Consider the following 25,120-nt stretch of genomic DNA (forward strand, 5'->3'; position numbering starts at 1 on the left):
TTCGCATCAACCATTCAATTGTGCTTATTTAAGTTATGACACTTTTGAGGTAAATGAGCCATATAAACAGGATTAAATTTAATTTAATAGCTACAGTTTTAAAAACACAACTTTCGAAAATATATACATATGTACATATGTATGTATGTAGTTCAAATTGTTATGTTAAATATTTTCAAAATGAATATTGGAAAAGATGTAATCGTAGTCTTAAAGATTAAAGAAATCGTAGGTCGTTATCATTGCTAACGCAACATTATTTCCAGTTCTACAAAACAAGCCCTAAATCATTTACTTAATATATACTAAGGCTTACCAAATTTTCGCTTTTGAAAGTTAAACTTTCGTACTGTGTATTTGACATTTTCGAATTCGATATCGATTTGCTTGCAATGATTGAAATTCGCTTCAAAATTGTCATAGTTGCATGGTTTGGACAGATCATTAGCTGTACAACTGGGCTTTACACAAACTGTGGTCTTATCAATCGATGTCTCTGAGCTGGCAACACTTGAACAACAATTTATACCCGCTCCATATGCATCTGTGGGTTTGATATCCTGTATCACAGTCATTTTGCTCTGTTATGAAGAGCACACTCTGAAAAAATTTAAAAAATTTAAAGTTTAGTAAAAACTTGTCTATGAAATATGTATATAAAATTGCAATTACAAATCTAAGTGTCTAGTAACTGCAAAAAAGCTTCAATAGTCCCGTTCTGTTTAGCAAATTCAATATGAAATGAATCATAAAGCGTTTATTTTTCCACTAAACCAAAACTATTTAATGAATCTGCTGTTTTGCGTATAATGGTTTTTATCTCCCTCTTTTCACTCTGAAACTTTGCTTAACCAGCTTTCAAATGCCGGCTTGCTACCAGACCCATACACATGCAAAATTAACTTTTTTATCAGCCTCTGCCGGCAAATTTCATATAATTTTTTCGTCTATTGCCAATATGTGACTAATTTGCTACGTTTTGCAGTTACTAAGGCGATATAAATTCATTTCAAAAACCAAAAATAAAACACTTTATCGGACTGTTTTCCTCCAATCAGATATTTAGGCGATAGTAAACTGATAATTTTTGAATTTCCCTTTATTGCACTAATTTTTCTGAACTATTTTTTAATGAAATGTTTTTCATTTCAAAAGTTGAGCAAAACCCAAAATCTCTCGAATCTATTATTTTTGCATTACTTGACTTCCGGAGGCGCTGCTTGTTAACCCAGCTTTGGCAAAACATTGACGAAGGTATCTCTCTTTGCCTCCTAGGGTTTTATCCACTTCTGCCGAAAGATTTTTTCACATCAGTATGAACCTTCTTCGCCAATTTAAACCTTCCAAAATATTATATCGAAATAGTTACTTTTAGGATACAAAAATACTCACCCCTCTTCTGTATTTCGATTACGTTCCCGTTCTACGCTCCGCTCTAATCGAAGTTGGGTATTCTGTATTACGACGGAATCGTAACGAGAAGAGGAAGAGCAAATGATTTTTCGAAATCAGCTGTTTGTACGGAATGTGTGAACATTGGAACAAAATAAATTAAAGAAAATTTGTAAAAAATACTGAAAAACGTTTATATTTTATTATCCACTCCATTTTGTGCAAAAAAAAGTAATGGAATATATTGGCTCAGTTTTATATTTTTTTGAGTGCAGTGCTTTCATAATTGTAAGTATGTTTTGTTACGGTCCACTTGGGAGAGTCACCTTTGGAACACACCTAGTGGCTAGTGATAGCGAAAAAAGGTGCCATCGCAATTTTGAACGAAATGGACACTAGATGTCGCCACCGCCGCTGTTGAAGCCATTTTTCGGAAAAAAACGCTGTTTCCGGAGAAAAAGAGAGTATTTTGCTTTTGGATGAAGAACGAAAAATAACCTCTTTTTTGCTTCAAGAAGAACGTGGCGTAAGTATACTGTGTCGTGGCTTGGTAATCGCATTCATCATCCACCAACCAATCTGACGCCGAAAATTCTGGACACAATTTAGCAAAACGATACCTAGCAATTCAAATAATTGCGATGCAAAATGGTCAATCTGCAACCAAAAATCTCGAGTTAAACGATCCGACAACATAACCTTTTTTTTCTGCAAGCGTGGTGGTCGCGAAAGGTTGTACCTTCCGATAATATAATATTTGGTGACGTTAAATTATAAGCAACGCAAGAATAAGCAATGCAGTGAAATTTTTCTTGCGGAAAATAAATACATAGCTCTAAACCAAGCAACCTGTAGGCATTACAATAATCCCGTGCGGTTGTACAAAAGGAAAAAGGAAAAACTACAAAAGTGATCGTAGCGGAAACATGTTCCTTAAAACCCCCAAATACCAGTACTCAACACGCTTGAACTGAATTGAACGAGTGACATGAGGCAGCACTATACAGCCCAAATGGAAGCGACAAATCAAAGATCAAGTTGGACGGTGTACATACCTATCGCCCTGCCTGCTTAAATATTCATATTACTCAGTAATTAGCCGCGTTGGCTGTACATTACAGCTCCTAGCCTCGTATAACAAATTTTGTTATTTTGCAAATACTTGACATTTTCACTACTGGTGTTGAGCGGTTTTAAAAGTGTACCCCTTACCATAGCAAAAGCATTGAAGGTGAAAAGTGCAAGTTAATATAACCACTGCCGGCACAACAGCGAGAGGTCACTGCATGTGGGCCCCCTGGATTGACCCTATGTCAATAGCACGACCACCACTATTATCTAACCACCACCAGCAGTGCCAACATTGCGTGCCACACCCGCGCACGGCCACTATTAACAGCGCCAACACCACGCGCTAATACTACCAGCCAGAACCACCACAGCACCAGCTGGAACAACCACAGCAAGGCCGCTTCATATAGGCCCAACGAAATTCAACCCAGCACAATAGCTGGCCATAAGCTACACCATCAGACATAACCACAACAGCACCAGCTAGAACAACCATCGCAAGGCCGCTACGCATAGGCCTGGCGCAACACTACCTACAACAACAACGACCGTGAAACATGGTGAGTTCGTTCCGTGACGCGGACTAGCTGGGAATATTATACCTTTATTATTAGTTCCTTTTTGTAGTTTACTTAATGCGGCCGTAAGCCTTAAAAAAGGAAATGAAAATTTTTTTCTCGAAATTTACTGCTTTTGTTTTCTTTTTCGATACGGTCCGATGTACATATGTACACCTGCAAGTAAAATCACAGCTGCAAAAGATATTAACACATATTGCTAGCTATTTTCTTCTGTAACACGTTAAAGAAATGTTTAACGAAAGCTATGTAAACGACAGTCGAAAATGTTTTGGCAAGAGATTGGAAAATCTTAAGTAAACACTTAGAATATCTGCAAACTTTGCGAGTACGCATTTTAACGTTTTCTTCCGAATAGAAATAATTTTCCCAATTGTAAGCTAAAGTTTAGATAATAATTGTCAAAAATCATTGGGAATTCGGTTAGACTACAAACTTGTAATGCCAGCCTAAAATTAGTGAATTACAAAAAGCTGCATACTCAAACATTTTAATAAGGTTCTGAAGTAAAATTTCGAATCTTTTTCCAAAAATGATTTAGAAGCTGGTTTACAATTCATTCAAGTTTTTTGTTAATAAAAAAAAAAGAGGAAGAAAATAAATTTGAATTTGCAGATAATCTTTGGTGCTAATTTTTAACTCGGAAGTGCACGTTAACTTGCGCTGAAACTTAATTTAAAATTTGGTTATTGAAAAAGATATCGATTGTTGAATTGTGCTGTTAGTTTAATGCATGTAGATACCTAGCTTTAGTACATATTAATTAAGAGTGAAGAAAATTAATTTTCAGTCTCAAACACAAAAAAAAAACAAATATAATTTTTTTAAGAAAATGTGCATGATCATTTTAAAATATCATCGCCATTGTTATATTAAAAAAATAACACAATGCACGACAATATAGCTTATAAGCAAGAAAACAAATCTAGATTAAACCCAGGACCTATGAATATATACATCTTCATCAAATTTTTTTTTTTTGATAATGCCAATGTCCGTAACGTTACTAGAGACTATAGTGTTAACTACTTTGTACTCTTTACTTTAATTTTTAAAATAATTTTAATTGAGTTTTCGTGTTAACTTTAAATTTTGAATAACTTCAAAAAAAGAAAATTCTAATTAGTTAGAAAATATCTAAACTCAAAAATAAACAAAATATAAATTTTTAAAAACAAAATCAAAATAAAAGTTTTTTAAAATATCAACATGAATGTCGATATATTGGCGATCCTACCAACGATCCTTCTGACCTACTCTCGATTTACGCGATAACAAAATTACGAAAATTCCGGATGAAATTTCGCTGTTAAAAAATCTAATAAAACTTGATTTTACAAATAATTCAACAACTAATCTACCATTGTCATTGACCTCCTTGGCACATTTAATTAACTTACAAATCGACGGCAATTCGATTAAATCCATACTACGCGTATTCTATGAACATTACGTGAACGTGCGTGTGCCTCTATCGAAAAACAACAACATCTTTATCAAAGTGATACATCATCGACATCATCGACAATTTCATTTATACCAAATAGTTCATATAACATGAGTGCAGATAGTTTGAATAGCCCACGTCGTCCAACTGACGACTGTAATGACAATGCAATATCTTTCAACAATTCTTGATGAGGAAGCAATACAACAACATTCTGTGCAAATTTCATATAACAGTCGCTGTAAATTATATATACGAAACATTAAAACATAGAATAAATGTTGAAAATCAAATTAAAAACAAAAAACTCTAAAAACGTGTGTGTAAACAAAATAAAAACATTTACAACCTAATACTCTTAAAAGCAACGATTGAGTTATCCAAGCCACAACAACAATTTTGCACGCAATACACACAAGAACAGATTTAAAATGAAGACATCACGATGAAAATTAAGAGATTTACAAAGAAAACAACAAAGCCATTGCATATTTTAAAAGCATTACGATATCAAACAATCCAGATATTAATTTCAAGATATTTTTAAACAATCATCAATCAACTACTTATTAACTTTAATATTTTTTTTTATTAAATTTAATTTTATGTAAGTATAATTTTTATTTTAATATTAAATTTAAATTTTTCAATTATAATTTAAATTAAAATTTTAAACCTTTTAACTTTCAAATTTATTTTAAGATTATTTTTATATTTTAACAATTATTTAAATTTACTTATTTTTTATATAAAATTAAATATTTTATTTAAATTGTTAACTCCCTTTCCAAAAAAAATCTTAAATATTTCCTAATTTTCAAATTTTTCATTTTTTTTTTTTTTTCATATGGTTCTACGTTCACCAATACGAACTCGTAATTTTACAAATTCGGAAAATCAAAATATCAACCATACAAATAACATCATGACTCACAATACAACTCAAAATTCTAACATTAATACAACACAAAACAACATCTCTAAAACAACACAAAATACTTCAACACAAGATAACTTTACAAATTTTCCTTCTACTAAATCTATTAAATTACCACAATTTTGGCCAGATTGTCCTGATGCCTGCTTTTTGCTTGTTGAAGGACAATTTGAAATTAACAATATCAATGATGATAATTTAAAATTTCAAAATGTTCTAATTACTCTTCAACGAGATACTATATCTAAAATTTTAGATGTTATTAACCCTCCTCCTCTTTTTAATAAATATGATACAATCAAAAAAATTCTATGTGAAAGATTTTCTCTTAGCGAAGAAAAAAGATTAGAACAATTATTTTCAAAAACTGAACTTGATGATCGTTCACCATCTGAATTATTCAGATTTATGAAATCACTTATAGGTTCTGACTCCATAGTTAGCCAAGACTTACTCTTTAAATTGTGGATTCGTAAATTACCACAAGAAATACAAATTCATTTGACTTCCAATAATAATCAAAACAGAGATGAAATTATTATTTTAGCTGACAAACTTTTTGATTTAATGAATAAACCTCATTCTTCCAAATCTCCTGTAGTCTCAAATATAAATAATAATATTTTAGAACAATGCGTTAAAAATTTAACTGAATTAACTACGGCTATTTATCAAAATTTAAATAAAATTTCTAATGATATTAATCAATTATATATTCGTTCAAGATCTAAAGATAGAAATAGATCTAAATCTCGAAATTTTTCAGGATCAAGAAATTTTTCAAACAATCCTAATTTTAATTCACAAACAACTATTTGTTGGTATCACAAAAAATTTAAGAATAACGCTCTCAAATGTATACCCCCATGCAATTTTAATCAAAATCATAATTCAAATTACGAACAAAATTTAAACTGAAACGATCCATTATGACGGTGACGGATAATGGAACTATTATTAAACCTACTCGTCGCCTATTCATATTTGATAAATTCAATAAACTTAATTTTCTTATCGATACCGGCGCAGTTGTATCAGTTATTCCTTTTTCTAAATTTAAAATTTATAAAAGAAATTCGGATCTTACTTTGACCGCAGCAAACGGTTCTTCAATTGAAACTTTCGGTACAAAACTACTTAAAATTGATTTAGGTTTAAGAAGAGATTTTGAATTTCCATTCATTATTGCGAATATTGATACACCAATTTTAGGAGCAAACTTTTTAGAAAAATTCGGAATTATTGTCAATATTACAAATAAAGAAATAATGGATTCTACTACAAAAATTAAAGTTACTGGATCTTCTGGATTTTCTGATATTTTCTCACTCAAAATTCCTATTGTCGAAAATAAGTTTTCAAAATTACTTAATGAATTTCCATCTATTACCTGTGAACCAGATTATACTAAAAAGTTAAACACCATACGGTTCACAGGATAGAAACAAAAGGTATTTTACCATTTTCTAAACCCAGACGTCTTGATCCAATCAAACTTAAAATTGCTAAAGCTGAATTTGAATTTTTAGTTAAAACTGGTATATGCAGACCCTCAAATTCTCCTATTGCATCTCCACTTCATCTCGTTCCTAAAAAAGAACCAAATGATTGGAGACCTTGCGGAGACTATCGAAGACTTAATTTTATTACTACACCAGATCGGTATCCTTTACCACATATTCACGATTTAACAATTGATTTAAAAAACAAACAATATTTTTCCAAAATTGATCTTGTGCGTGCTTACCACCAAATTCCAATGGCAGAAGAAGACATTCATAAAACTGCAATAACTACCCCTTTTGGAATGTTTGAATTCGTAAGAATGCCTTTCGGTTTACGAAACAGTGCTCAAACTTTCCAACGCTTTATTAATGAAGTATTTTCTGATTTCGATTTTGTATTTACATACATTGATGACATTCTTATTGCCAGTGATAATGAAGATCAACATATAATTCATTTAAAATCAATTTTCAAAAGACTTGAAGAATATAATTTAAATATCAAACCTTCAAAATGTACTCTCGGTGTAAATAAATTAAATTTTTTAAGTTACGAAATTTCAGGCGAAGGTATTAAACCATCTTTAGATAGAATTGAAATTATAACAAATTTTGAAAAACCAATTTCTATAAATAAATTACAAAAATTTTTAGGTATGATAAATTACTATCACAGATATATTAAAATGTTAGCAACAGAACTTAGTCCTCTGCATGAAATGTTAACACATGCAATTAAAAACAAACTCAAACAATTAAATTGGACAAATGAAACCACAACAGCTTTCGAAAATGTTAAAAAACTTTTTGCTAAAAATACTTTACTTACACATTTCGACAAAAATGGAACTTTATCATTAGCAGTAGATGCATCAAATGTTGCTATTGGAGCAGTTCTTCAACAAACTAGCAATAATATACTAGAACCCTTAGCTTATTTTTCAAGAAAATTAACTACAACAGAAACTAAATATTCAACATTTGATCGTGAACTTTTGGCAATTTATTATTCAATTAAACATTTTAAACATTTTCTTGAAGGTAGAACTTTTACAATTTATACTGATCATAAACCTTTAATTCATGTTCTAAATTCTAAAGTAGATAGATCTCCTCGTCAACTACGTCATCTTGAATATATTGCTCAATTTACAAATGATATTCAATATATACGTGGAAAAGACAACATAGTTGCCGACACACTTTCCCGTATTCCAGAAATAAATGCAATTTCAACTCAAGATATAAATTTAGAAACTTTATATAAAGAACAGCAAACTGATACATTTTTACAAAAAACCATTTCTGATCCAAATTCTAAAAAGAATTTAAAAGAAATTCATATTCCAATTATTAATTTAAACATATGGTGTGATGTTTCTCTACAACCTTTTCGACCTTATGTTCCACATTCTATGAGAAGAATTATATTTGACAAAATTCACTCATTATCTCATCCAAGTATAAGAACAACTAGAAAATTAATTCAAAATAAATATTATTGGCCTAACATGCGTAAAGAAATTAACGATTGGACTTCATCTTGCATCAATTGTCAAAAATCCAAAATTTCAAGACATACTAAATCTCCTATTCAAAAAATTCAAATACCATCAGGTCGTTTTGAACATATTCATATGGATATTGTTGGACCTCTTCCAGTTTCAAATGAAAATTGTTATATTTTAACAATTATTGATAGATTTTCACGTTGGCCTGAAGCTTATCCACTTAAAGATATTTCAACAAATACTATAGTAAAAACTTTTATTCAAAATTATATACCACGATTTGGTATACCATTGAATATTACAGTAGATCAAGGTTCACAATTCACCTCAAAATTTTTTACGGAATTAACTAAACTTCTAGGTTCTCATAAAATTCATACATCTCCTTATCATCCCCAAGCAAATGGCATGATAGAGAGATTTCATCGAACTTTAAAAGCAGCAATTATAGCATCAAACGACTCGATTCATTGGTCTGACATTTTACCATTCATTCTACTTGGTTTACGAACTTCTATTAAAGAAGATTTAAAATGTTCATCTGCTGAACTTGTTTATGGCCAAACACTTAGAATACCTGGTGAATTAATTATTTCAAATAGTAATAAAGAACATGATTTTTCTAATGACGCTCTCCATAAAATAAGAGAATATTTTTCACTTGTTCGTTCTAAAGTGTTTCATCATAATAAAGAAAATTTTTTCGTTCCTAAACAATTAGAAAATTGTGAGTATGTTTTTGTTAAAGTTCTTCGTAAATCTAATTTAGAATCACCTTATGAAGGACCTTTTAAAGTTATATCTAAGAAACATAAAACATTTACAATTCAATACAATAATACTATTAAAAATATTTCAATTGATTTACTTAAACCAGCAAACATACTTATTAACACTAATTTAAATACAAATACATTAAACAACAAAAAACAAAAAAAGGTTACATTTAATATTAATTAATAATTTGTTTGTTTCAAATTTTCTTGGAGGGGGAGTAAATATAGTGTTAACTACTTTGTACTCTTTACTTTAATTTTTAAAATAATTTTAATTGAGTTTTCGTGTTAACTTTAAATTTTGAATAACTTCAAAAAAAGAAAATTCTAATTAGTTAGAAAATATCTAAACTCAAAAATAAACAAAATATAAATTTTTAAAAACAAAATCAAAATAAAAGTTTTTTAAAATATCAACATGAATGTTGATATAGAGACATTTTCAATATGCCCACCTGAAAAAAAATTTAATATATCTTTTAAGTTACATAAATATCATATTCAGACCACGTGAAACGAAACAATGAAACAACAGAAACCAAAAAAAGAATTACATGTATTTGAGTATAGATTAAAAGAAATATGCATACAAAATATACAGCTTAAAGGGTCTGAAAAATTAAATTTTATTAGCAATAACATTTTTTTTCCTAAATAATCAAAGAAAATATTTCAAATATCTGTGAAATAACGAAGTGTGTGACACATAAAAAGGAAGAAGGTCTTATTATGTATACGCTACAAGGTCTATATAAGCAGCCTTTGCACAAATTTGCATTATAGCAAATACCCAAAAGCTTATCTAATATTTTCCATAAATTATGCTCAGTATGCATACATATTTGGTTGTTCAGTCAGCTTAAATAAACTTTACTTACTATATATGTATTTGTACTATGTAATTATGTCCGAATTTCTTTCTTTTTATACACAATACGTAATAGGGGGACTCATGTAACCGTATAAATGCCTTACAAACTCTACATATAAATATATATTTTTTTCCTTCGTTTTCCAAGTTACGTGTGTATGTATATGAAGAGAAAATCATAGTACAACCCAGGGATGCACCTTAACGTTAAGCTAATCGTTTATCAAAAAATTTCCACCGTTTCCGTTGAAACACTTCGAAATATTATCGATAAAGAAATTATCAAGATAAATTGTATCTCGTTTTTAACCGAAACGAAAAGCTTTCGTTAACGTTAAAAACGTTAACAAAAACGTGATACTTTATGTTTGAATTGTGCTGGCAATGCTATAGCCATGGTGAAGCCGTAAGGTGGTAACAATGAGCGCACATACACACACAAACTCCATATAATTTGTTTGTGTAATTCGTTAGTGGTAATGTCAAAAACACTCTGAGAAATGTTCGTACTGTCAAAATTCATGAGAAAAGTTGCAATCAGCTTGGCTAATGCTTTCACCTTTAATGACTCCGCCATCAATCAGCTTTGCCAGCATAGTTTGAAATTAATAATCAACATAAACGATTTGATTCCGTTTTGATACGGCAGAAAACGAAACGAAATCATTTCGTTAATTTGACGTTCTTAACGTTAATAAACGAAACGAAATGACTTTGTTTCGTTTATTAACGTTAATTATCGTAACGAAATGATATCGGTTCGTTGGTTAAGCATGCCTGGTACAACCGAATAATGTTGCACCTTAACGCGTTGGTTATAGACAAGGAATTTAAACAAAACATACTACTTAGAACTCACGACGCAAATTGGAAGAGAAGCTCGGCCTTAGATCTCTTCAGAGGTTATCGCGCCTTACATTTATTTATTTTTTATTTATACTACTAAGAAATATTTAATAGTATGTTCAAATAAACAGAAATTTGGTGATTTTGTTTTGTCAATTTCTTTATTCATTAGTATATATAATTTTCATGTTGCCCCATTTCTGCCCATGCCATAGGCTATCTTGGGATAATCTAAAAGAGACCAATATACCAAAAGAAAAACAAAATTCTTTTTTTTTGACAAGTAATAATAGTAAGATCGGTCGAATTAAGAATAGGGTAGAGGTAAATATTGTCTAAATTTTTAAGATGAATTTTAAATAAACTTTTGTTATATAAAATGAGAATGCTTACGGTCTTGTTGATTTAGAAGGCACATAGGGCATCCAGGTAAGGGGCCACCGAAAATTTAGGCGAGTCGGTGGCCATGGATTTGAGGGTGGGTAATAAGCACCGGGCGTCGCAACAACACCCGCGGCACCCTCTATATATATTCGGCCCTTTTTGTTTTCCCCCTTTCTTCTTTTTTCACTTTTCAGCTTTTTTTTGATTTTGAGCGTTTGGTGACCGGTCATGTCCGGTTCGGTAAATTGTTTTGCGTTTATTTTTTTTGAATTGGAATTTGAATGTTTTAACGGTCTGTCCGTGACATCCGGTTCGGCCGGATGTTGTTTTAGTCCATTTGAGCGTTTTGAGTCGTCTCTGCGCTTTTTGTCAGTTGATTTTGAACAGGCATGATAGGAACTTTTTTCTGTTTATGGCGCAGGACAGCAAGGTTGGCAAGAACCCAACCCAGCCGACATGACTAGCCACTGTGCACCACTACATCATGCCGACTGCCTTCCTTACGTCTCCATTAAAGATGCGATTCCATAACTGTTTTTGTCGTTCTTTTGGCTAAATCCCTGCCATGTCCACAAAGTTTTGTTAAAACGGATTCCTGCACAAATAGTTAACATTTTCTGAATTTTATGGATGCTAACTTCATTGCACTGGCGTAAAATACTTTATAAAGATTTATTTATTCTTTCCGCAAGGATTGTTTACGTTTTCGCTTCACCTTCCTCTACTCCGGCAGCTTGCTTTGGCATATAACTGGACCCAACGAACAGACACAAATTATAGCTGTCTATTATAATGGAATTAATAGCCGCGGCATTATTTATGGAGTTGGAAAGCAACGCATACGAAAATTGCCAGGCGAAAATGGAAAGGCAAATATTGCGAGATTTGTGTAATCCATTTGACATGAGTGACAAATTGTAAGAAATTGAACTTAAAAGTGGTAAAGTTTAATGACTTATTTCCTTATTTAGGTTCAAAAAGACTTTCGACTTAATAAGGATGCTCTCAAGTATGTCTTAGATCTGCCCTTAATATTGTAGTAGCTGCTTTGAGAGTTCTGCAGAAGGCAGTTACCAGCACGGAATAGGGGCGGATTATAATGTAGGAATGGGACAGTGAACAGTGTCAAAGTCACTGTCTACGTTTGTGGATGTAATGCAACCAAAATTATGCCCTCAGTGGATAATTTTTGAGCAAAGTGAAGAGGAGAAAATACAAGCGAAGCAATAATTTTATGCGAAGGCTGGCTTCCCAGGAGTCATCACGGGCGTTGATGGCACGCATATAAAAATAATAAAATAAAATTAAAATAAAAATAAGCCAACGTCTCATACTAAACTTGTGTTGTTGTTTTTGACCAGGAAACATATAAAAAACCATCATCATCAAGTCTTTTACGTTTCTCAATAAATTTTACTTCCATTTTTGTTAAAATTCTGTTATAAACTAATAAAAAAAATAAAAAGAAAATATTTTTCCGCCAACAAATTTGCAAAAAAAACGAAACTACGATCGAAATGCACAATAAACAAAATCGAACGATTCGGAGTTGGTTCGAAAGAGATTGGAACACAGAATACCAAAGTAGCCAAATCGAAAAAATTCCAATGCAAGTCGAAATACAGAATAGGGGCTACTATCTTCCTCGACACTTTTGTTTTATCGCTTTAGTAACTTCCATTCCTATCTAAATGTCGATCCGCTTTGGGGCACAGTTATTCCCGTAGGCCGATATAAACTCGAAACAACGGCGATATCTCCGGCGATCATTTCTTAAGATATGTCATATCGAATTACATGCCAACCTAATATCAACGCACGGAAGTCATTTTCTGTCAAAAATGTCTCATGCACATGCAACTTGTATGAGAGCAACCGAAATTGAATTTGCTGCGTGAAAACCATGGTTCAATTATGTACAGGTTGGCTCATCTCATCAGCTGATTTTATTTATGTCATTGCATGGTCGAAGGGATTGTCAAAAGGAGATGGCAAACTCAAAATGAAACCAACACATTGGCAACATTTTACTTACACATACAAAAACTGCTAAGTTTTATGTTTCCATTCCATACCATTCGCACCAACACCAATACACAGATTTTGACAATTTGAACAGACATATTTTGTTGCTTTACAGATGAGCCAACCTGTATATAGTTGAACCATGGTGAAAACCTAACTCGATTTCCAATTTTTGTTCTGCGTGACATTTATATTTGACGTTTGCTTACATGTTTTACATTATCGCAACGCATTTATTTCGGTTAGAACAAAAAACGCCGGTTGTTTGCGTGCGCTAAAAAAACGCAATGCGGTTTTATTAGGTTGGCATGTTAGTGACTTGCGAGTTGAAAAATGCTGGCAGGGATTAATGATACATAATTACACAAGTTTCATAGTTTATTGCAGGCCTCCGCAACGAACCAACAAACTTTTTTAAATATTATTGATATCAAAAAATGTATGAAACAAAATTTTGACTCGTTGCTATCAAAGTCGAAATAAAAAAAAAAAATTAGTTTTTCTTTGATTTTTTGAAGTTTGAGTTTCTTTCGAGCAAACTTTTAATGGAAAACTAAACTGAAACTGGAAAACGAAATTTTTTGAGACTGTTTATTGATTTAAGCGCCCATATCGTGTTTCCGTGATCGAATCGACAATCGTGTGGAAAAAGTTTACGTTACTGATCGTATAAGCGGCAATATTGGTGTTCCTCCTTGCCGGGGTGGGGAAGTGTTATGCAGTGTCGGAAGTAAGGATTCACAAATAACCGGAGTGGGAAGGAAGCTGCCACATATTTTCTCTTGTCGCCACGAAAGGCCCAATACATGCAAACACGGTGGGCATAGAAGTATTCTCACGTCAATTTCGAGATATTGCTAAGAAAGAATATCTGCTGAGACGTTGTCAAGCACACACATATGCTCCTCCATATGCAGAGATTTGGCTCAGATTTTTACACATCAATATATCGGTAGCGTGGATAATAAGCCGATCATGTGATCCATGCGTATGTGACCTACCACGTCCAAATAGATATTTTCCATGAAATATTAATGAAAGATTTGGCATAGTGGCCCTTTCCTGGTTTTCTGGATATAATTTTAACTCTACTAGAAAGCTTTCTTGGTATCGAATACATTTTTTTCTTTGATTTTGGCAACTTTTTGAGAATGTTCATTGCATTGTAAATTTTACCAAGTAGCGCAACTAACAGCTGCTGGGTGAAAATTCGCACATTCACACGCACAGTTCTCGACGCAGTTTCAAAAAAAATTTAGATTATTTAGCTCAAAATTCAAAGTGAGATAATCGTTACGAATTTATGTATATAGAATATATAATGCGTTTTTGTTGTTATTAAAACAATATTTTTATTTATATTAAAGCTGTTATCATTTTTTTTTAACTTTGAAAAAACTCCGAACACCATTCCTTCTTTATATGTCATTCGACTGCCTAGTCCACTGCCTTCCACTCTATTCGCAACATAACCACAAAATAAGCTGCCCAACTATATAGTAAACAATGTTTCATTGATTTCACAATACCAATTTACGAGACGAGTATCTCGATCACGGCCCAGGGCACGAATCGTGAGCTTCGTTTAATGAATCGGCAATCGTATAGAGTAAATTTACGTTATTGAAAAAAAAGTTTGATGACGTAGCGCTTTTGAAATGTTTCGATTTATTACATTTCTCTCATATTGCGCTACCAGTGTTCGGAGTATTTAAAACTGTTACCTGACGACGACGACGGAGTAAAAATTATCAGGCCAATTCTAAACAAAAATTCCGTGCGAGTTTCACTTGTTATATTAAAGGGAATGTATCCTAAATAGTTAAAGGAAATTGGTTCTTTTAACAAAGAACACATATTTGTACAAATTTGTGCTAAAATATGTATATACATTCTACCACAATACTCGCACTGTTAATACAACAACAACTACAACCACAACATTCTTTATTTTAAGTCGAAAAGTATATCATAAGCAACGGTAGAGCTCTTGGTATACATATTTGATGAAGCCATCCAGAAATTGCGCAAGGATTTTTAAGAAGGCTTAAATAGATTTTGGCATATGGCGAAAAGCGAACTCAACTCGACTTGGCCGCCAGAAAATTGCTTTGCTAAATGAAAGCAGGCAACTCCGGCGGATGTGTTATCCGGCCGTCTTCTTCTTGTGCTCCGCTTTTGATGTTGCTGTGGCACCAATTCATTACCCATTTCAGTGAATACCACATGAATGCAATAAATACTGTGCATTGTTTATATTTTATCATTCAAGGTTCGAATCGAGCTCAAGGCCAGAACAATAATTTTTTTCTAATGATAATTATTGTTATTTTTGAATTTTTCTAAATTTGAAAAATTGTATTTTGTTTTTGGAATAGTAAGTAGAAAATTTTTCAGACAACCTGCCATAGCTGCGCAGATAGATCCATTTCGAAGGGTGCTAAGCCTTCATCATCAGTACGCTTTAGGCATGCTGCGCTAACCATTTAGCTATACAGCGGTGGTTTGTTTGACTGGCAAATTTGCTACTTCTATTCCTTTTTACCAACTATATTTATTCAGTGTTGCGCCATCTGGTGCAAATCACTGATAATGCTGGATTTTTGTTTATTGTCAATTACTTTGTTTGACATTCCCAAGTGCTCATGGTTTATTAACAATTGTTTTTGTTTTTATCGGCCTATTGATAAATCATTCAAGGTTCGAATCGAGCTCAAGGCCAGAACAATAATTTTTTTCTAATGATAATTATTGTTATTTTTTAATTTTTCTAAATTTGAAAAATTGTATTTTGTTTTTGGAATAGTAAGTAGATTTTTCAGACAACCTGCCATAGCTGCGCAGATAGATCCATTTCGAAGGGTGCTAAGCCTTCATCATCAGTACGCTTTAGGCATGCTGCGCTAACCATTTAGCTATACAGCGGTGGGTTGTTTGACTGGCAAATTTGCTACTTCTATTCCTTTTACCAACTATATTTATTCAGTGTTGCGCCATCTGGTGCAAATCACTGATAATGCTGGATTTTTGTTTATTGTCAATTACTTTGTTTGACATTCCCAAGTGCTCATGGTTTATTAACAATTGTTTTTGTTTTTATCGGCCTATTGATAAATGATTCAAGGTTCGATTCGATCTCAAGGCCAGAACAATAATTTTTTTCTAATGATAATTATTGTTATTTTAAAATATTTCTAAATTTGAAAAATTGTGTTTTGTTTTTGGAATAGTAAGTAGAAAATTTTTCAGACAACCTGCCATAGCTGCGCAGATAGATCCATTTCGAAGGGTGCTAAGCCTTCATCATCAGTACGCTTTAGCCACGCTGCGCTAACCATTTAGCTATACAGCGGTGGTTTGTTTGACTGGCAAATTTGCTACTTCTATTCCTTTTACAAACTATATTTATTCAGTGTTGCGCTATCTGGTGCAAATCACTGATAATGATGGATTTTTGTTTATTGTCAATTACTTTGTTTGACATTCCCAAGTGCTCATGGTTTATTAACAATTGTTTTTGTTTTTATCGGCCTATTGATAAATGATTCAAGGTTCGATTCGATCTCAAGGCCAGAACAATAATTTTTTTCTAATGATAATTATTGTTATTTTAAAATATTTCTAAATTTGAAAAATTGTGTTTTGTTTTTGGAATAGTAAGTAGAAAATTTTTCAGACAACCTGCCATAGCTGCGCAGATAGATCCATTTCGAAGGGTGCTAAGCCTTCATCATCAGTACGCTTTAGCCACGCTGCGCTAACCATTTAGCTATACAGGGGTGGTTTGTTTGACTGGCAAATTTGCTACTTCTATTCCTTTTACCAACTATATTTATTCAGTGTTGCGCCATCTGGTGCAAATCACTGATAATGCTGGATTTTTGTTTATTGTCAATTACTTTGTTTGACATTCCCAAGTGCTCATGGTTAATTAGCTATTGTTTTTGTTTTTATCGGCCTATTGATAAATGATTCAAGGTTCGATTCGAGCTCAAGGCCAGAACAATATTTTTTTTTTCTAATGATAATTATTGTTATTTTTTAATTTTTCTAAATTTGAAAAATTGTATTTTGTTTTTGGAATAGTAAGTAGAAAATTTTTCAGACAACCTGCCATAGCTGCGCAGATAGATCCATTTCGAAGGGTGCTAAGCCTTCATCATCAGTACGCTTTAGCCACGCTGCGCTAACCATTTAGCTATACATCGGTGGTTTGTTTGATTGGCAAATTTGCTACTTCTATTCCTTTTACCAACTATATTTATTCAGTGTTGCGCCATCTGGTGCAAATCACTGATAATGCTGGATTTTTGTTTATTGTCAATTACTTTGTTTGACATTCCCAAGTGCTCATGGTTTATTAACAATTGTTTTTGTTTTTATCGGCCTATTGATAAATCATTCAAGGTTCGAATCGAGCTCAAGGCCAGAACAATAATTTTTTTCTAATGATAATTATTGTAATTGATATTAGAGAAAAATTGTAAGTTTACAAACGGCGATGGTTACTAGGACATGTAGAGTATCTAGAATTGGTCTGTATATTTTCGGAGTATATTTTTCTTCCTTTTTTGAAAGCGGGCGAACAACTACATCAAATTGATTTGGTGGCTTGGCAAACCTTTCGATTGTGTTTCTGCCATGGAATGTTTCTCAGAAAAAAAGTTATCTGCCTTATCAGATTCACAAGGAGTCCGTCTAAAACATGTGGGATGACCAATTATGGTACCCATTAGCACACCAAATTCTGGAAGAAAAGTGGGCTCCATCTCTCCGGACATTTATCGCGAAAAAATATTATTGTTTTCGGTTTGCCATACATATTTCATGGTCTTTTAATGACGGAAGGTTTCAAGACCGGGGCAGATTCCTGCAGGAACGATAATGGCGACCTGGTAACTGACGAACAGTGTGGGGGATGGCGAACCCGATGCTCCGATCAACGATGATGAAAAACAGGCTGCGGCATCCAATTAAGGCGAAGTGAGAATGCCAATATCCCCGGTAAATAATAACAAGGTGCCAGGTAATGAGGACAAGACGAACTATTTGCTGTCATCGTGGCCCTTGTAGCCATGTCACTGTTGACGGATATAAATTCAAGACTGTGAAGGATTTCGTCTATTTAAGAAGCAGCATTAAAAGCAAAAACAATGTTGGCCTAGAAATCAAACGGAGAATAACTCTTGCCAACAAGTGCTTCTTTATGAAATTGAAAAGTAAAGTCCTCTCGACGAACAAAAATCTCGCTCTACAAGTCACATCAAGTTCTTCAGAAGATTTATAGTCCAGTCCATGATGCCGACGGCGAGTATCGAAGGAGGTATAATGATGAGCTATATGAGCATTTCGCCGATATGACGATACTGCAGCGAATAAAAACAGAAAGCTTCGCTAGCTAGGTCATGTTATGCGGATGGACGAATACGCTGCGGCCAAGAAAGAAACTAACCGCAGTTTGCAAGCAGGGGAAAGTGAGGATCTTCACTGAGTTGGGAGAGGCAGTTGGAGGAAAATTTGACCTCGCTTGGTGCTCCCATCTGGCGACTGTTATCGCAAAATAGGGTTAGCTGACCTCACTCACTGAAGGTACTTCGTTTTTATATAGCACTTTAAGAAGGGCTGTATATTAAATTTTGGCAGGATTTACAGATCGCGTCCGGACACATATTTTTTCTTATATTTTACTCCTATTTTCATTACGTACGAAAAAAAAAACAAAAACTGTAAGTAAAATGTGAACAAATATGTCATCCAATCCCCACTTGTAAACAATCAGCTTTTCATACATATAGAGCGGTACGCAGATCACAAGAAAGTAAAAATTCCATATAAAAAACGCTCAAGAAATGCTCAAGAAAAATCCTCGTTGTAAATTTTCTTGAGGTAGCACGCAGTTTACAAGAAATTTAGTACGCTACTTTAGTACTATTTTTCCATCAAATTTGCATACGGTAACACCGGTTTCCGCAAGATATATGTCAATTGCCATATATTTATTGAAGAAAAAAGGTAAACAAACTGCTAAAATTAGGTAAGCACATGGTTTTTTAATTTTTCTGCAATAAATATTATTATTTTTATATTTAAGGATTCATGAGCTTAACACCGGCTTATAATAATTGAATTTCAATTATTATGTTTTCTAAGAGAAACTGAGGCGGCCACCGTGGTGTGGTGCTAGCGTGCTCCGCCTATTACACCGTATGCCCTGGGTTCAACTCCCGGGTAAAGCAACATCAAAATTTTAGAAATAAGATTTTTCAATTAGAAGAAAATTTTTCTAAGCGGGGTCGCCCCTCGGCAGTGTCTGGCAAGCGCTCCGATTGTATTTCTGCCATGAAAAGCTCTGAGTGAAAACTCATCTGCCTTGCAGATGCCGTTCGGAGTCGGCATAAAACATGTAGGTCCCGTCCGGCCAATTTGTAGGGAAAAATCAAGAGGTGCACGACGCAAATTGGAAGAGAAGCTCGGCCTTAGATCTCTTCGGAGGTTATCGCGCCTTACATTTATTTTATTTAAGAGAAACTGAAAAGAAAGAAACATGTACTGGCAATATGATGATGATTGCGTTGGCGGTTTTCGAAATGGTTCCATCGCAATATGCCAGTAAATGTTTCTTTCCTTTCAGTTTCTCTTAGAAAACATAGTAATTGAAATTAAATTATTATAAGCCGGTGTTAAGCTCATGAATTCTTAAATATAAGTATAAACTGAACACACCATAAAACAAACATACATAAATATGTAAAACTGAGCCCGAGTTTACAAAGCTTCTCATTCGCAACCAAGAAGAACTTTACAAAAACAAATCTACATGGCACACAAATTAATATAGAGACAAAATGTCTCAATTGTGTTGTTAGTGTAGAAATGAGAAAAACTGAATTAAGCATGAAAACAAATACCAGCAGGATAGCCTAGTGGTCAAAGGCAACTGCAGTTTCACCATGTGATTCACGGTTTGAATCCCGGTGAAACCTTTGATAACATTACAAAATTGCCTGATGATGATTACGTTGGCGGTTTTCGAAATGGTTCCATCGCAATATGCCAGTAAATGTTTCTTTCTTTTCAGTTTCTCTTAGAAACCATAGTAATTGAAATTAAATTATTATAAGCCGGTGTTAAGCTCATGAATTCTTAAATATAAGTATAAACTGAACACACCATAAAACAAACATACATAAATATGTAAAACTGAGCCCGAGTTTACAAAGCTTCTCATTCGCAACCAAGAAGAACTTTACAAAAACAAATCTACATGGCACACAAATTAATATAGAGACAAAATGTCTCAATTGTGTTGTTAGTGTAGAAATGAGAAAAACTGAATTAAGCATGAAAACAAATACCAGCAGGATAGCCTAGTGGTCAAAGGCAACTGCAGTTTCACCATGTGATTCACGGTTTGAATCCCGGTGAAACCTTTGATAACATTACAAAATTGCCTGATGATGATTACGTTGGCGGTTTTCGAAATGGTTCCATCGCAATATGCCAGTAAATGTTTCTTTCTTTTCAGTTTCTCTTAGAAAACATAGTAATTGAAATTAAATTATTATAAGCCGGTGTTAAGCTCATGAATTCTTAAATATAAGTATAAACTGAACACACCATAAAACAAACATACATAAATATGTAAAACTGAGCCCGAGTTTACAAAGCTTCTCATTCGCAACCAAGAAGAACTTTACAAAAACAAATCTACATGGCACACAAATTAATATAGAGACAAAATGTCTCAATTGTGTTGTTAGTGTAGAAATGAGAAAAACTGAATTAAGCATGAAAACAAATACCAGCAAGATAGCCTAGTGGTTAAAGGCAACTGCAGTTTCACCATGTGATTCACGGTTTGAATCCCGGTGAAACCTTTGATAACATTACAAAATTGCCTGATGATGATTACGTTGGCGGTTTTCGAAATGGTTCCATCGCAATATGCCAGTAAATGTTTCTTGCTTTTCAGTTTCTCCTAGAAAACATAGTAATATAAATTCAATTATTATAAGCCGGTGTTAAGCTCATGAATTCTTAAATATAAGTATAAACTGAACACACCATAAAACAAACATACATAAATATGTAAAACTGAGCCCGAGTTTACAAAGCTTCTCATTCGCAATCAAGAAGAACTTTACAAAAAAACAAGTAAGGAAGGCTAAGTTCGGGTGTAACCGAACATAACATACTCAGTTGAGAGCTATGGAGACAAAATAAGGAAAATCAATCTGGGGTAACCCTAGAATGTGGTTGTATAACATGTGTATCAAATGAAAGGTATTAAAGAGTATTTTAAGAGAGAGTAGGCCATAGTTCTATGGATGAACGCCATTTAGGGATATCGCCATAAAGGTAGACCAGGGCTGACTCTAGAATTTGTTTGTACGATATGGGTATCAAATGAAAGGTGTTACTGAGCATTTTAAGAGGGAGTGGGCCTTAGGTCTATCGGTGGACGCCTTTTCGAGATGTCCCCATTAAGGTGGACCAGGGGTGATTCTATAATGTGTTTGTACGATATGGGTATCAAATGAAAGCTGTTAATGAGTATTTTGAAAAGGAGTGATCCTTAGTTCCATAGGTGGACGCCGTTTCGAGATATCGCCATAAAGGTGGACCAGGGGTGTCTCTAGAATGTGTTTGTACGATATGGGAATCAAATGAAAGGTGTTACTGAGCATTTTAAGAGGAAGTGGGCATTAGGTCTATAGGTGGACGCCTTTTTGAGATATCGCCATTAGGGTGGGTCAGGGGTGACTCTAGAATGTTTGTACGGTATGGGTATCAAACGAAAGGTGTTACTGAGCATTTTAAGAGGGAGTGGGCATGAGGTCTATAGGTGGACGCCTTTTCGAGATATCGTCATTAGGGTGGGCCAGGGGTGACTCTAGAATGTGTTTGTACGATATGTGCATCAAACGAAAGGTGTTACTGAGCATTTTAAGAGGGAGTGGGCATTAGGTCTATAGGTGGACGCCCTTTCGAGATATCGCCATTAGGGTGGGCCAGGGGTGACTCTAGAATGTTTGTACGATATGGGTATCAAACGAAAGGTGTTACTGAGCATTTTAAGAGGGAGTGGGCATTAGGTCTATAGGTGGACGCCTTTTCGAGATATCGCCATTAGGGTGGGCCAGGGTGACTCTAGAATGTGTTTGTACGATATGGGTATCAAATGAAAGGTGGTAATGAGTATTTTAAAAGGGAGTAATCCTTAGTTCTATAGGTGGACGCCTTTTCGAGATATCGCCATAAAGCTGGACCAAGGGTGACTCTAGAATGTTTGTACGGTATGGGTATCAAACGAAAGGTGTTACTGAGCATTTTAAGAGGGAGTGGGCATTAGGTCTATAGGTGGACGCCTTTTCGAGATATCGCCATTAGGGTGGGCCAGGGTGACTCTAGAATGTGTTTGTACGATATGGGTATCAAATGAAAGGTGGTAATGAGTATTTTAAAAGGGAGTAATCCTTAGTTCTATAGGTGGACGCCTTTTCGAGATATCGCCATTAGGGTGGACCAGGTGTGACTCTAGAATGTTTGTACGATATGGGTATCAAACGAAAGGTGTTACTGAGCATTTTAAGAGGGAGTGGGCATTAGGTCTATAGGTGGACGCCTTTTCGAGATATCGCCATTAGGGTGGGACAGGGGTGACTCTAGAATGTTTGTACGATATGGGTATCAAACGAAAGGTGTTACTGAGCATTTTAAGAGGGAGTGGACATTAGGTCTATAGGTGGACGCCTTTTCGAGATATCGCCATTAGGGTGGGCCAGGGGTGACTCTAGAATGTTTGTACGATATGGGTATCAAACGAAAGGTGTTACTGAGCATTTTAAGAGGGAGTGGACATTAGGTCTATAGGTGGACGCCTTTTTGGAGATATCGCCATTAGGGTGGGCCAGGGTGACTCTAGAATGTGTTTGTACAATATGGGTATCAAATGAAAGGTGGTAATGAGTATTTTAAAAGGGAGTAATCCTTAGTTCTATAGGTGGACGCCTTTTCGAAATATCGCCATTAGGGTGGGCCAGGTGTGACTCTAGAATGTTTGTACGATATGGGTATCAAACGAAAGCTGTTACTGAGCATTTTAAGAGGGAGTGGGCATTAGGTCTATAGGCCTTTTCGAGATATCGCCATTAGGGTGGGCCAGGGGTGACTCTAGAATGTTTGTACGATATGGGTATCAAACGAAAGGTGTTACTGAGCATTTTAAGAGGGAGTGGACACTAGGTCTATAGGTGGACGCCTTTTCGAGATATCGCCGTTAGGGTGGGCCAGGGGTGACTCTAGAATGTTTGTACGATATGGGTATCAAACGAAAGGTGTTACTGAGCATTTTAAGAGGGAGGGGGCATTAGGTCTATAGGTGGACGCCCTTTCGAGATATCGCCATTAGGGTGGGCCAGGGGTGACTCTAGAATGTTTGTACGATATGGGTATCAAACGAAAGGTGTTACTGAGCATTTTAAGAGGGAGGGGGCATTAGGGAGGGGGCATTAGGTCTATAGGTGGACGCCTTTTCGAGATATCGCCATCAGAATGGGACAGGGGTGACTCTGGTATGTTTTTGTACGATATGGATATCAAATTAAAGGTATTAATGAGGGTTTTAAAAGCGAGTGGCCCTTAGATGTATATGTGAAGGCGTTCTCGCGATATCGACCAAAATGTGGACCAGGTGATCCAGAAAATCATCTGTCGGGTACTGCTAATTTATTTATATATGCAATACCACTAACAGTATTCCTGCCAAGATTCCAAGGGCTGTTGATTTCGCCTTGTAGAACTTTTTCATTTTCTTCTACTTAATATGGTAGGTGTCACACCCATTTTACAAAGGTTTTTCCAAAGTTATATTTTGCGTCAATAAACCAATCCAGTTACCATGTTTCATCCCTTTTTTCGTGTTTGGTATAGAATTATGGCATTTTTTTCATTTTTCGTAATTTTCGATATCAATAAATTGGGCGTGGTTATGGTCAGATTTCGCCCATTTTTTATACCAAGAAAAAGTGAGCTCAGGTATGTACGCGGGCTAAGTTTAGTAAAGATATATCGGATTTTGCTCAAGTTATTGTGTTAATGGCCGAGCGGAAGGACAGACGGTGGACTGTGTATAAAAACTGGGCGTGGCTTCCACCGATTTCGCCCATTTTCACAGAGAACAGTTACCGTCATAGAATCTATGCTCCTACCAAATTTGAGAAGGATTGGTAAATTTTTGTTCGACTTATGGCAATAAAAGTATTCTAGACAAACTAAATGAAAATGGGCGGAGCCACGCCCATTTTGAAATTTTCTTTTATTTTTGTATTTTGTTGCATCATATCATTACTGGAGTTGAATTTTGACTTAATTTACTTATATACAGTAAAGATATTAAATTTTTTGTTAAAATTTGAATTTTAAAAAATTTTTTTTTAAAAAGTGGGCGTGTTCTTCATCCAATTTTGCTAATTTTTATTTAGCACATATAGAGTAATAGTAGTAACGTTCCTGCCAAATTTCATCATGATATCTTCAACGACTGCCAAATTACAGCTTGCAAAACTTTTAAATTACCTTCTTGTAAAAGTGGGCGGTGCCACGCCCATTGTCCAAAATCTTACTAACTTTCTATTCTGCGTCATAAGGTCAACCCATCTACCAAGTTTCGTCGCTTTATCTGTCTTTTGTAATGAGTTATCGCACTTTTTCGGTTTTTCGAAATTTTCGATATCGAAAAAGTGGGCGTGGTTATAGTCCGATATCGTTCATTTTAA

At 34.3% G+C, this 25,120-nt stretch overlaps 1 protein-coding gene across 1 annotated transcript in view; it reads right to left on the bottom strand.

Moving 5' to 3' along the window:
- The window catches only part of LOC137241910 (ABC transporter G family member 18), a 197,523-nt gene that overhangs the window by 132,492 nt on the left and 39,911 nt on the right, over positions 1-25,120 (bottom strand). Inside the window, exon 3 of the mRNA XM_067769262.1 lies at positions 317-600. Coding sequence (XP_067625363.1) covers positions 317-575 — 259 coding nt within the window. The 5' untranslated portion in view covers positions 576-600. The remainder of the gene's footprint in view (positions 1-316; positions 601-25,120) is intronic.

This window comes from Eurosta solidaginis, chromosome 2, assembly GCF_040869045.1.
Source record: "Eurosta solidaginis isolate ZX-2024a chromosome 2, ASM4086904v1, whole genome shotgun sequence".
Taxonomy (NCBI): domain Eukaryota; kingdom Metazoa; phylum Arthropoda; class Insecta; order Diptera; family Tephritidae; genus Eurosta; species Eurosta solidaginis.